Genomic DNA, 14,911 nt, shown 5'->3' with positions numbered 1-14,911 from the left:
CGTTCCATATAGGTATCAGTTAGTCTGTGCTTCTCCAATTTCAATTCAACTTCCTGCTAACAGCCTGGGAAAAACAGCAAAAGATGGCCCAAGTGCTTGGGCCCCTGCCCTGGGAAGAAGTTCCTGGTTCCTGGCTTCAGCCTGGCCCAGCCCTGTCCATTGTGGCCATCTCAGAAGTGAACCAGTGGATGGAAGACCTCTCTCTTTCTTTCTCTCTCTCTCTCTCTCTCTTCCCCTCTCCCTCTGAAACTCTTTCAAATACATAAATAAATAAATCTTTTTTTATGAAAATGGCAGTTAACATTAAAAAAAAAAAAGCAGTAAGAATAAGTCAGGAAGGGTTTACCTACCATCCTTTTCTTTTTTTCTTTTTTTTATTTGACAGAGTTAGACAGTGAGAGAGACGGAGAGAAAGGCTTCCTTCCGTTGGTTCACCCCCTAAATGGCCGCCACGGCCGGAACTACACCGATCTGAAGCCAGGAGCCAGGTGTCCCCTCCTGGTCTCCCACGTGGGTGCAGGGGCCCAAGCACCTGGGCCATCCTCCACTGCCCTCCTGGGCCACAGCAGAGAGCTGGACTGGAAGAGGAGCAACCGGGACTAGAACTGGTGCCCATATGGGATGCCGGTGCCACAGGCGGAGGATTAACCCAGTGCACCACGGCGCCGGCCCCCATCCTTTTCTATATATTAGTAGTAGTAACAACAAATATTTATTGAAGACTTAATAGCTTCACATATAACCCTGGTAATAAGCTCATGAGGGGGAGTTAGTATTATCTTTTCATAGATGAAGAAACTGGAACTGAGTTACTTGCTGGAGACCACACAACAATTAAATAGCAGACAGACTGAAAAGCAGACAGTCGAGCTCTAGAACTTAAGCTTTTAAGCACTATTTTCAATCCTTCATTGATTCAAATTGTGTTTAAAAAGCTGCAGAGAAAATATTTTTATTATATTTATTTATTTATTTATTTATTTTTTACTTTTTTGACAGGCAGAGTGGACAGTGAGAGAGAGAGAGAGAGAAAGGTCTTCCTATGCCGTTGGTTCACCCTCCAATGGCCGCTGCAGCCGGCGCAACGCGCTGTTCCGAAGGCAGGAGCCAGGTGCTTCTCCTGGTCTCCCATGGGGTGCAAGGCCCAAGGACTTGGGCCATCCTCCACTGCACTCCCTGGCCACAGCAGAGAGCTGGCCTGGAAGAGGGGCAACCGGGACAGAATCCGGCGCCCCGACCAGGACTAGAACCCGGTGTGCCGGCACCGCAAGGCGGAGGATTAGCCTGTTGAGCCACGGTGCCGGCCTATTTTTATTATATTTAACCTTCAAGAGCCATAAAATATGGGATACAATACACATAAATATGAAAGTGGAAATTAATCTAACTCCTACAGAAATGAAAATATCATTCAGTTTAGAGACAGGAGAAATTACAGACAGGAGCTGAAGAGGGTGGACTGGGATCAGTGAAGACTTCATGAAGCAAATGAGAGCTGCTGAAGTAAGTGCTTTTAAGTTTCATTATCAGCATATTGATATTCAGCAAAATAATTTCGCTGGTTACAGTATGCAAGGTATGTTTAGTCCTACAGCTAAGTGTGAAAGTAATGGGAAGTCTCCTATTTTTTTTTAACTTTTATTTAATGAATATAAATTTCCAAAGTACAGCTTATGGATTACAATGGCTTCTCCCCCCCCCCCCGCCATAACTTCCCTCCCACCCACAACCCTCCCCTTTCCTGCTCCCCCTCCCCTTCCATTCACATCAAGATTCATTTTCAATTCTCTTTATATACAGAAGATCAGTTCAGTATATATTAAGTAAAGATTTCAACGGTTTGCCCTCACATAGCAACACCAAGTGAAAAATACTGTTTGAGTACTAGTTATAGCATTAAATCACAATGTACAGCACATTAAGGACAGAGATCCTACATGATATTTAAGAATTGATTGATTTTCTATGAAATTTCCAATTTAACACCAAGTTTTTTTTTTTCATTTTCAATTATCTTTATATACAGAAGATCGATTCTGTATATACTAAGTAAAGATTTCATCAGTTTGCACCCATACAGAAACACAAAGTGTAAAATACTGTTTCAGTACTAGTTATAGCATTATTTCACATTGGACAACCCATTAAGAACAGATCCCACATGAGAAGTAAGTACACAGTGACTCCTGTTGTTGACTTAACAATTTGACACTCTTGTTTATGGCGTCAGTAATCTCCCTAGGCTCTAGTCATGAGTTGCCAAAGCTATGGAAGCCTTTAGGGTTCGCCGACTTTGATCTTATTCCGACAGGGTCATAGTCAAAGTGGAAGTTCTCTCCTCCCTTCAGAGAAAGGTACCTCCTTCTTTGATGGCCCCGTTCTTTCTACTGGGATCTCACTTGCAGAGATCTTTCCTTTAGGTCTTCTTCTTTTTTTTTTTTTTTTCCAGAGTGTCTTGGCTTTCCATGCCTAAAATACTCTCACGGGCTCTTGAGCCAGATCCGAATGCCTTAAGGGCTGATTCTGAGGCCAGAGTGTTATTTAGGACATCTGCCATTCTATGAGCCTGCTGTGTCTCCCACTTCCCATGTTGGATTGTTCTCTCCCTTTTTGATTCTATCAGTTAGTATTAACAGACACTAGTCTTGTATGTGTGATCCCTTTGGAGAAGTCTCTTATTTCTAAGTTAAAGATGTTTACTTACCTAATGTCCCTGGACAAAGCACCTCAAGATGACTAGATTTTGAAATGCAAATATGCTTTTTGTAGAAGCTCATCATTAATTTTCTGGTGGTAATGAGGAGCTACTTTCAGTGTGAAGAATATTAAAATACTCAAAGGAGTTCCATGTCAAAATTAAGGTAGCAAATAGAAACTAAGAACTTAATTTTTATGTCACAACCTTCGCAAAACCAAGTCACTGTTTAGACAAAAGTCTGCATCTACTTGGTAACCACAAAGAAAAGTGATTTAAATTCTGAAATACTCTCCTTGTAACTAAAGCAAATTCTTACTATGCCCTATAAACCAGTTTTGTGATAGACACTCGAGCCACTGATATGATCAGAACTGTAAAACTTTTGTTAACAATCATATTTTCCAAATTAATAAAGATGAATAAGTTTAAAGACTACTATTTTCTTTCATCTTAGAAACTACTGTAGGTTATTATGAGCTATGTTATGTAAAATGGAAACTGACATTTTAATGGTAAGGTTGTGACTATTATGCTCCATATACATTATATAAATCAAATAGAAAGTAATTTCTTTCAAATTAAAAATCTTAAAGGAAAAAATGCTTACTTCTATCATTAAACTGGTAAAGATGAGTTTTAAAAAACTCACACTAATTAGTAAATTATTAATTTTGGTTAAAACAAAAAAGCATCAATACAGCTAAATATTCATTTTTCTATAAATTATTTTTCTTCAGTTCATATCAGAAAAGTAGGTATACTTGAAAGAGACAAATGGTAAATTTAGGTTTAATTTTTCTAAGAAGTTCATATGAAATTCTGATTTTGTCTTAATGAACACCCTAAAACTAATTTAAGATATACATGTGTATTTTAGGACTCCTAATTGCATTCCCAAACTCCAATCTGAGAAAATATAAGTAAAAAAAAATTAATTAGAGTTATTCTCCTTGCCTGAATTCAAGTTCTTCAAGAGTAGGCTTAAATTATCATCTACAAATATCAAAAGATACATTGCAGATCTTAAGTTGCTATTCTTGATATCTCAAGTGTTAACTCAAAAAAGTCTTGAAAAAAGAGTCTATTTTTTATGTGTTATTTGAAAATAAATACCATAGTAAAAGTTCAAGAGAAACTGTTCTTGCCACAACCTAATAGTTATTTGAGCAGTGCAATCCAATAAATTATCTCTTAGCTTCTTACTGCTGAGCTTATAGCTTTTACAGGTAATTTCTGTATTGAGAGATATCACAGAGTAAGACACATCTATCACTGAACTATGACTGTTTATTAGGCCTCTATTAAGTTATTTATAACTTAAGTGGAGAGGCAGCACAGCATGATACAAACCTGTTTTAACCTACATTCTGCTATTTACTGAATATGTATCCTTAAGTTGGCTTTGTAATCTAAGTCTTTATTTGTAAAATGAGGAAAATATAACTAGCTTGTTGTAGTAACTTGTAATAAATGAGAAAGGATTTATAAAATTTCTACAACAGTGACTGGTACAGAATTCTTTTGATATGGTTTCTGAGAAAGAGCAGTGGTTTTTTTTCCTATTTCTTTAAAAGTACACATACATTAAATACTTACTGTATAATGAACAGTTTACTGTATTTGTCTGTGAAACAGAGTTGATGTGAAAAAAACAATTACATAATGCTAAAGATCAAGATAAGAAGTCATAAGTTAATATTTTGAACTAATATGGTATATAATATAACTGTGCTTATTTGCAAAAGTATAAAAGCAAATAAATGCAGTTTTTTATAAAAAATATATTTAAAGTAACATTCAACTTAGTATAGTTGTTCAGAATTATCAAGACTAAAAAAAAAATACAAGTTCCCCTAAAAGAGTTTCCAGTGTTTACTTCCTAGAAAAAGCATTTTAAATTATACAACTGCAGTAAAACTATACTTCAAATTACATTTAATACTCTAGGATTAATTTTAAAGTAGGGTCAAATTTATTTTATGAAATGCAGAATTTTAGTAACCCAAAGTCATCTTTGAGATTACAAGAGCAAAAACATTTAAACCTTATAAAATCAATCACATTTTAGTGGTTTAATATTAAACTTTTATCTGGGCAGGGTAAAGGATAGAATAAAAGAAGGAGGTATAGAACAAATAATCACAGAAAACAATGAATGGCCAAATTTATAATGACTTATACTATACATCCTGTACAAAATCCTGGAGCAGACCCCAAATCAGTCTGTGACTCTCCCCCTCAGAGCAGACTGGAACTTTATTCCAGAAAGAAGAAAACATGAAGAAGGCTTTTAAAAGAATATATTTTATTTACTACAAAATGGCAAACATGCACATTAAGATTAACTTCCCCAAGCCTCCTGTAAACAAAGCACTAGATAACTGCTACTGTAAGTTCACACATTCACTGCAAGCATTTAACAAGCGACTGTCTATTATTTTGCAGGTACTGTCTTAGCCACAAATGATGAGTCTGGTCTATGGTACATACCTTCATAGGTTTCAGGAGGTAATAAAATCAGTAGTTCATAAAGCCTTTGTCTATAAACTATTGATGGTGTTTTCAAAGGACTTCCATATGTTTTTAATATTGAAGAAAGCCTTAAAATGAAAGAAAAAGTATCTTAAGTGTGTAAGTAATAAAACAATGTACAAATATCAAAAAGGTTGACATATAAATATATTAGCTATACATAACATTAATGAACATTAGTGCTACTATATATGCTTTTTTTAAAAGATTTTATTTATTTAAAAGGCAGAGATTCAGAGAGAGAGAGAGAGAGAAAGATCCAGAGATCCAGAGAGAGAGAGAGAAAGAGAGAAACAGAGAGAGAGACAGATCTTCCAGCCATTGATTCATTCCTCAAGTGGCCACAACAGGCAGACCTGGGCCCATCCAAAACCAGGAGCCAGAAGCTTCTTCCTAGTTTCCCACGTGGGTACAGAGGCCCAAGCACTTAGGCCATCCTCCGCTGCTTTCCCAGGCACATTAGCAGGGAGCTGAATCTGAAGTGGAGCAGCTAGGACTTGAACCTGCCAGTGCCAGCTTTATCCACTATGCCCCTACATGAACAATTAATAAAGTGCTATTATAAGATACAACAGGAATTACAAGTATCACAGGTGGAAATCATTCTATCATGCTTCATAAGAAAATATATAGGCAGTTTAGATTTCTAAAATCCAGAATATGAAACTGTTTCTAAATTCTAAGGTTTCCAACTGTGTAAAAAAACAAGTTTGGGGATATGTGCTCAAATGTTAAGATCCACCTGGGATGCTGACATCCCATATCAGAGTACCTGGTTCAAATCCTGGCTCAGCTCTCTGTTTCAGTTTCCTCCTAAAGTACACTCTGGGAGGCAACAGGTGATGGCTCAGGTACTTGGGTCCCCAAGTAGAAGACCAGGATGGAGTTCTGGGCTTCTGGCTTCAACCAGGCCTAGCCATGACTATAGTGGCCATTTGGGGTGTGAATAAGCAAATGGAGGATATCTCCCTCTTTCTCTCACTCTGAAATCCTTTCAAAGAAATTTTAAAAAAGGAAAAAAGAAATTCAGGCAATGTTTATTCATGTGTATTTTCTAGAAAACTACCGTACAATTTTCCAGTTTCTAAAATAGAATTCTTTTTTAAAATACTGGATCTATTTCATCTCTTTCAACTTGGCAAATACTGTGGAGAAAACATTTTTTAAAAAGATTTATTTATTTATTTGAAAGGCAGAGTTACAGAGAGGCAGAGACAGAGAGAAAGGTCAGTCTTTCACTCGCTTGTTCACTCCCCAAATGCCACAAAGGCTGGAGCCAGGCCAATCCAAAGCCAGGAGCCAGGAGCTAAGAGCTTCCTCCAGGTCTCCCATGCCGGTGCATGTGCCCAAGTACTTGAGATATCTTCTACTGCCTTCCCAGGCCATAGCAGAGGGCTGGATCAGAAGAGGAACAGCCAGGACTACATAAAGTATCCCATAAAGGATGCTGACACTGCAGGTGGAGGCTCAGCCCTCTATACCACAGTGCCAGGGACCCAGAAGAATTTATTTTTTAATGCCTACACTGTTGGGAAGTGGGGTTTTTGAGGAAGTGATTAGGTCATGAAGGTTTTGCCTTTCCAAAAGGATTATCACAAGTTGTCACAACAAAAGGGCACAATGGAGGGAGTCTGGCCCCTTCTGTGCGGTGTGTTCCTTCTCTCTGAAGAATATAACAACAAGGACCACCTTGGATGTAGGGGCTAAGCTCTCAACAGTCACTGAACCCACTGGTGCCTTAGGAGAGGGAGGAGGAAGAGAGGGGTAGGAGAGTGGGTAGGAAGGCAGGTATGGTGGGAAGAATCATCATGTTCCCAAAGTTGTAATTATGAAATGTATGAAGTCTGAATTCCATAAATAAAAGGTTTCAGTGTGTGTGTGTGTGGGGGGGGGGGCAGTTGAAGATTGATAAATTTAAATTAAAAACATTAATCAAAAAACCAGAAAATACTTTTAATATTTTAATGAAAAGGAATAGTATCAAAAGGATATAAAAATTCCTATAATTATAAAAAAAGGACAAATAACCTAGAAGAAAAATAGGTTAAAAACACACATAAAGGTTCAGCGTTGTGGTGTAGCAAGTAAAGCTGGTTAGTCCCAGCTGCTTCATTTCTGATTCAGCTCCCTACTAATGCACCTAGGAAAAACAATGGAAGATGGCCCAAGTGTTTGGGCCCCTGCCACCCACATGGAAGACCAGGAGAAAGCTCCTGGCTCCTGGCTTCAGCCTGGTATATCCCTCACCATTGCAGCCATTTGGGGAGTGAACCAGTGGACGGAAGCACTCTCTCACACACACACTCTGTCTCTCCCTCTCTCTCTAACACTGCTTTTCAAATTAAAAAAACAAGGGCCAGTACTGTGGCATAACAGGTAAAGCCACCGCCTGCAGTGCTGGCATCCATTATGGGCGCTGGTTCGAGTCCTGGCTGCTCGACTTCTCATCCAGCTCTCTGCTATGGCCTGGGACAGCAGTAGAAGATGGCCCAATTCCTTGGGCCCCTGAACCTGCATGGGAGTCCCAGAAGAAGCTCCTGGCTCCTGGCTTCAGTTCTGAACAGCTCCGGCCACTGCAGCCAATTGGGGACTGAACCAGAGGATGGAAGACTCTCTCTCTCTCTCTCTCTCTGTAACTCTGACTTTCAAATAAATAAATACATCTTTAAAAAAAAAATAAACAAAGGAAGTCAGGGTAGATGTTTGATATAGTAATTAAGATACCTCCTGGGTACCCACATCCCATGTTGTAGTGCCTGGGTTCAAGATCCAGCTCTGCTTCCAATTCCAGCCTCCTGCTAAAGCACACCCTCAGAGGCACCAGGTGATAGCTCAAGTACTTACACCCCTGCTACCCATGTGGGAGGCCCAGATGCAGTTCCAGGCTCTTAACTTCAGCCTGGCCCAGCCCTGGCCTTTGTAGCCATTTGGAGAGCGAGACTACAGATGGAAAATCTGTTTCACCCTCTCTCTCTCCAAATCTGCCTTCAAATAAATAAAACAAATCATAAAAAAAAGTTTACTGGACCACAGTCCATACACGTTATCTATAACTACTTCTGAGCTATACTGACAGAGTTGAGGAGTTGTGACAAAGATCTCATAGGCCATAAAGCATAAAACATTTACTACCTGGACCCATACAGAAAATACTTGCTAGCCCCTGCTTTAGTTGTATTGGATTCACAGGTGTTCATTTATTACCACATTTTGTAAGTCATATCTTATACACATTCCTCTGTATATATAAAACGTTACATCATTAAACACTTTTGGGACACTTTCTCTATACATTAATTTGGAAATTACAAGTACTCATATATTGTCTTTTCTCTGTTTTCTTACCATATATGTGTAACTCAAACTTATGAAAATATAAACAAAAAACTAACTTAACAAAGCACCTGGTTTTTATGAACACAGACTAGCACTAACAACCCAATAGAATGTACACCTGAAAAGGTTAACAGTATTAATACTTAATTCATTATTAAATCTGCCTGTAGGAAGGCAAATTATTTATAAATAAGCTTCCTTTCCTATTAATGTTTTTCTTTCAAGATCCTAGCCTAAAAGAAAAATCCAAATTCACAGAATTGCATTTCTCTGCAAAAGGAAAACCATTCAGAATCACAGAAATTTGCCCTATTAATGTACATAAGGAATTTCACACAATCAAAGGGTAACTCGTCAGTCTTAGAAAATTTCATCAAACATAAATAGCCAATCCTTACTGAGTTAGCAAATCCACAGCACAAGGAAGTGGCGGAAGAAGACGCTGAATTACTTCCTCAGTGAGGAGATCACCACAGTAGGAAACAAAGCTCTTGACAGCTGAAAGAGAACAAACTTTTACCAGGCATAGTGTAATCAACAATAAAAAGAGCACTAGAGTACGGTACAGCATTAGTATTTTTATTAAAGGATAAAGAATGTGCTAAAACAAAAAACTCATGAAACTCTAGTATAAAAAGGAAGCTAGTGTATTCCATTCCTAATCATATTAAATAAAGTCTCCTGAGAATTATTAAAAGAGGCCAACAACCAGATTAATAAAATGCTGCTGTGAAACAGTTTTCACCAGTCCTTGAGCTCATTAAGTAAAAACAAAATTAGCTTATACGGTCAAGTATGCCAGTTCTACACTACTTCTACAGAACCACAATTTTTGAATATGCATGTTAAGTTTATACAGATACTATCTGAAACAAAGAATCTTCTCCAAGGAATATTATGAAATCATTATTTTAAAGTTAGACTGATTCTCAAGATCAGAATCAAAGGGGCTGGCATGGTGGCATAGTAGGTTAAGCATCTGCCTGCGGTGACTGCATCTCATATGGGCACTGGTTTGAGTCGCAGCTGTTTCACTTCCAATCCAGCTGCCTGCTGATGGCCTGGGAAAGCAGTAGAAAATGGCTGAAGTGCTTGGGACCCTGCGCCCACGTGGGAGACCTGGAAGAAACTCCTGGCTTCTGGCTGCTGGCTTTGGATTGGCCCAGCTCTGGACACTGTGGCCACTTGGGGAGTGAACCAATGAACAGAAAACCTCTCTCTCTGCAACTCTGCCTCTCAAGTAAATAAATAAATCTTTTAAAAAAATAAAAATAAGTTAGTTTTTTAAAGTCACAAGTAAACAAACAAAACCAATATAATGCTTCTGTATCTTTTTCCAGAAATCTCATCCTTAATTCAAATTTTCAATGTGGAATCCTATTTTAACAGCCTATTTATTATCAAAGGGTACAACTTTAATGTATATATGTACAGACTAAATGAGAACTGTGCTAAATCAATGCAAATTAAATCAAACCCTAATATTTCTAAAAAGAAGAATGAATACCTACTTAATAAAAGCAATCTTGACAGTTTTCAACCGGACTGCATTTAATAAAACATACATTTTCAACTGGACTGCAATTACTAAAACAAACCCTCAAGTTTGGTTCAGTAGATCATACTTTGGTTACCAACAAATCATGTTCAGTGATAAAAATTACAAGAGGCAGATTTTCTCCCCTTTCATTAATTGAAAAGTATTGTACCTGTAAACTCAAAGGATGGAGAAAAAAAACCAAAGGCAAGGGAGAGAAAAGACCAAACTCAACCTACCACAGAGTGCACCAGCTCGTCCTTCCAGCGTCACCTGCCATGTAAACGAATCTCCTCGGCTCTTTTCCGTTTCTAGATCTTTAGGAGATGCTGGAAAGACACACTTCCACAACAGCAGAACTCGGGCAAGGTGATGACTGACAACTGCAGGACCTGTAATTTATTCAACTTGTCACTTGTAAACTCAAACTGGTTACTCTTTAAAATGATATTTATTATTAGGCAGGAGCTTCCCTCCTAATACAAATATTGTGACTCACAACCACCGTACTTTGTACCTTTTTTCATCTTTTGGTTCTAAACTAGACTACTACTGAATGAATTACTATCTCAAAGTGCTGGAGTACTTGGACAGTGGTGTAAACTCTTCCAGTGCTGTGTTCACTCTGAAACTCAGTTTCTCCAGTCTATAAAATGAAGCTAGTATCATCTGTACCACTTGTTTCCAAGGGTTTTTCACATTCAAGTGATCCAATGTATTTCTGATAAAATGTAGCTTAAAGTACTTCAAAAAACTGTAACATCTCACATAAATGCAAGGTATGAATCTTAACAAATAAAATTTGATCTCTGATTCCTAACACTAACTTCTAAGAGCATCTTGTTTCAGGTAAAAAATCAGATATGGAATATTTGGACAGAATACTTTTTAGAAGTGGGCCTTTGGCCTGGTGGGTAAGATACCACTTGGGACTCCTGCATCCCATACCAGAGTGTCTGAATTATTTTTTTAAGATTTTATTTATTTATTTGCAAAACAGAGTTATAGACAGTGAGAGGGAGAGACAGAGAAAAGTCTTCCTTCTGCTGGTTCACTTCCCAAATGGACACAACAGCCGGAGCTATACCAGCCGAAGCCAGGAGCCAGGTGTTTCTTGTCTCCCACAGGGGTGCAGGGGACCAAAGACTTGGTCCATCTTCTGCTGCTTTCCCAGGCCATAGCAGAGAGCTGGATTGGAAGTGAAGAGCCAGGACTCGAACCAGCGCTCATACGGGATGCCAGTGCCGCAGGTGGAGGATCAACCTACTGCCCCATGACAGAGTGTCTGGATTTGAGTTCTGGCTATGCTCCCTATTAATGAGCACTCTAGGGGAAAGCTTAAGTAGTTGGGTTTCTGCCAACTACATGGGAGAGCTGGAATGAGTTCCCAGCCTGCTTCAGTCCTGGTCCAACTTTGGCTGTAGTGGACAGTTGTCGGGGATGGTATGGAGGATAAACCAGTGGCTGTGAGATCTATCTCTCTGGCTGTCAAAAAGATAACAAAAATAAACAAAAGTTTAAACAATTAAAAAAGAAGATTTCAGGGGCAGGCAGTTGGCACAGTGGTTAAAACAGCCATATCCCAAATGTGAGTGCCTGAGTTTGAGTGCTGGCTCCATTTCTGATTCCGGTATACTGCTAATATGTAATGTGTCCTGTGGGAGGCAGTGGTGATGGCTCAAGTAGTTGGATATACCTGAATGGAGTTCTAGGTTACTGGCCTAGCCCCAGCTACTGTGGGCATCTGAGAAGTGAATTTGAATGAGAAGTCAATCTGGATGAAAAATCTCTGTCTCTCAGCCTGTGGGGTGTGAGTTATGGTACAGCAAGTTAAGCTGCCACTTGGGATGCCCAAATCCCCTATCAGAGTGCCAGTTTGAGTCCTAGCTAGTCTACTTATAATCCAGCTTCCTGCAAAAGCATCCTGGGAGGCAAAAGATGATGGCCCCTGCCACCTACATGGGAAACCCCAAATGCCCTGGCTACTGGAGGCATATGAGGAGTGAACTGGCAGATAATATTTCCCCCTTCCTCCACCTTTCCAATAGATGAAAATTAAAAAAAATTTTTTTAATTTCCTGTATTTAAAACAAAAAGATTTGATGATGAACCCACATAGTAATAAGAGTCAATGTGTAATGATTGTGCTATGAATTAGGACAAAAGATAAAAGTTAAGAAATGTAAAATCCGCCGGCGCCGCAGCTCACTAGGCTAATCCTCCGCCTTGCGGCGCCGGCACACCAGGTTCTAGTCCTGGTCGGGGCACCGATCCTGTCCCGGTTGCCCCTCTTCCAGGCCAGCTCTCTGCTGTGGCCAGGGAGTGCAGTGGAGGATGGCCCAAGTGCTTGGGCCCTGCACCCCATGGGAGACCAGGAGAAGCACCTGGCTCCTGCCATCGGATCAGCGCGGTGCGCCGGCCGCAGCGCGCCTACCACGGTGGCCATTGGAGGGTGAACCAACGGCAAAAGGAAGACCTTTCTCTCTGTCTCTCTCTCTCACTGTCCACTCTGCCTGTCAAAAATTAAAAAAAAAAAGAAATGTAAAATCCAAAACTTGTAACTTTTCTCCCCAAGTAATAGTCTTTAAAATTCCAGAGTTTCTTTAAGATTCTCCTGTGAGCACTCCCCTCATTGTATTTCCCCATTCTGCTGACTGTAAATTTGCCTTGGGCTTTGGAGAGAGACTGCCTAGATTAATATCCTGGCTCACCCTACTTATTGTGCAAATTTGAGTGAGTTACTTAATTTCTTTCTGCCAAAATTTCCTCATCTATAAATGAAGATAATCACAGTATCTAACAGTATTTATTTATTATACAAAAAAAATTGAAGCTGACAGTCACTAAAAATATCCATAACTGGGAAAACAAAAATTATTTGCCAATATACCCTTAAGATACCTCACTAACTCAACAGTATACAATACAGCGTCTCCTGCTTATACAGCTAGTAAGACAATGTTATTTCAGATACATATATGAACTAAGCTATTAAAAATGAGTTGATAGTAACTGCAAATTAAGTTTTTTCATACCTAAGAACAATACCATATCTAAAAGAAACAACACATATACACCCTTTATGAACAATTCACAGATATACAAGACATGGTGATATCATCTGTAAATGAATCAAAGTTGCTTTATGAACTGGGAAGTGAAGCAAACAAGTTTACAAAAAGGAGTTTACATTCAAACAATAGTGCATTAAGTGCAGAATTTACATTAGTGCAGAATAGTGAATATATTAACATAATTAAGAAAATCATAAATGGTGAAGGGAATGATAAAAAAACAAGAGGCATTAAAACTGCAAGATGAAATTTAATACACCACTTAAATTGTTGTCTAAAACTCATTTTCTACAGAAAAAAAAAAAAAGAATCACAGCAGCTCCTTGGAGAAATGGCTACTAACATAAAAGTAGGCTGGGACATCTTGTCATGCCCCAAATATATTCTCAGAGAACACTAGATTTATGATAAAAGGACACATGAACCAACTTGAAGGGATTCTCTTTGATCAAATATGAGACAATTAGAGTATCAAAAGAAATGATGAGGGGCTGGCATGGTGGTGCAGCAGGCTAAGTTGCCACCTGTGACACTGGCATCCCATGTGGGCTACGGTTCATGTACAGGACGCTTCAATTCCAATCCAGCTTTCTGCTAATGGACTGGGAAAAGCCCCTGACACCATGTGGGAGACCTGGACAAAGCTTCTGGCTCCTGGCTTCAGCCTGGCCCAGCCTCAGTCATTGCATCCATTTGGGAAGTAAACTAGAAGATGGAAAACCTCTCCCTTTTAATCTCTATCTCTCACTCTCTCTAACTTTCCCTGTCAAATAAATAAATTTATTTTTTTAAAGATTTATTTATTTATTTGAAAGAGTTACACAAAGAGAGGAGAGGCAGAAAGAGACAGACAGCGAGAGAGAGGTCTTCCAACCAATAGTTCACTACCCAATTGGCAGCAATGGCCGGAGCTGTGCTGATCCGAAGCCAGGAGCCAGGAGCCTCTTCTGGGTCTCCCATGAGAGGTCAGAGGCCCAAGGAGTTGGGCCATCTTCTACTGCTTTCCTAGGCCATAGCAGAGAGCTGGATCGGAAGTGGAGCAGCCAGGACTGGCACCGGCACCCATATGGGATGCCAGCGCTTCAGGCCAGGGTGTTAACCTGCTGCGCCACAGTGCCGACCCCAATAAATGAGTCTTTAAAAAAAAAAAGAATAAATCTTCAAAAAAGAAATAATGACTGCACTACCATATCAAATTCCATGAGATCATAATGTGACTTATAAAACAAAAATTTCAACTGATATCCTTTCAATGTTGCTTGGGATATTAACATATTCTAAAAATTGACAATAAAGGGAAAGACTAATACTTAAGAAAATGAATAAAGCCCAATAAAACATAATAATTAAACATTAAAAATTTTTATAACTTTTTTACTCATGTTGATTATGAGTATACAATAAAATAAGATGTGCAAATCTAGGGGCTGGCGCCGTGGCTCACTTGGTTAATCCTCCGCCTGCGGCACCGGCATCCCATATGGGCGCCAGGTTCTAGTTCCGGTTGCTTCTCTTCCAGTCCAGCTCTCTGCTGTGGCCTGGGAGGGAAGCGTAGGATGGCCCAAGTGCTTCGGCCCCTGCACCCACGTGGGAGACCAGGAGGAAGCACCTGGCTCCTGGCTTTGGATCGGCGTAGCTCTGGCTGTGGCAGCCATTTGGGGGGTGAACCAACAGCAGGAAGACCTTTCTCTCTGTCTTTCTCTCTCAATGTCTAACTCTATCAGTCAAATTAAA

At 39.4% G+C, this 14,911-nt stretch overlaps 1 protein-coding gene across 8 annotated transcripts in view; it reads right to left on the bottom strand.

The window, feature by feature from the left end:
* HEATR5A (HEAT repeat containing 5A) overlaps positions 1 to 14,911 on the bottom strand; it is a 136,333-nt gene that overhangs the window by 67,990 nt on the left and 53,432 nt on the right. For all 8 annotated transcript variants that reach the window (XM_062205309.1, XM_062205314.1, XM_062205313.1 and 5 more), the window contains 3 exons: positions 10,343 to 10,495; positions 8,965 to 9,064; positions 5,189 to 5,298 (listed from right to left, as the gene is read on the bottom strand). In XM_062205309.1, coding sequence (XP_062061293.1) covers positions 5,189 to 5,298; positions 8,965 to 9,064; positions 10,343 to 10,495 — 363 coding nt within the window. The remainder of the gene's footprint in view (positions 1 to 5,188; positions 5,299 to 8,964; positions 9,065 to 10,342; positions 10,496 to 14,911) is intronic.

Source organism: Lepus europaeus, chromosome 11, assembly GCF_033115175.1.
Source record: "Lepus europaeus isolate LE1 chromosome 11, mLepTim1.pri, whole genome shotgun sequence".
Lineage (NCBI taxonomy): Eukaryota > Metazoa > Chordata > Mammalia > Lagomorpha > Leporidae > Lepus > Lepus europaeus.
This window is presented reverse-complemented; position numbering and strand designations above follow the sequence as displayed.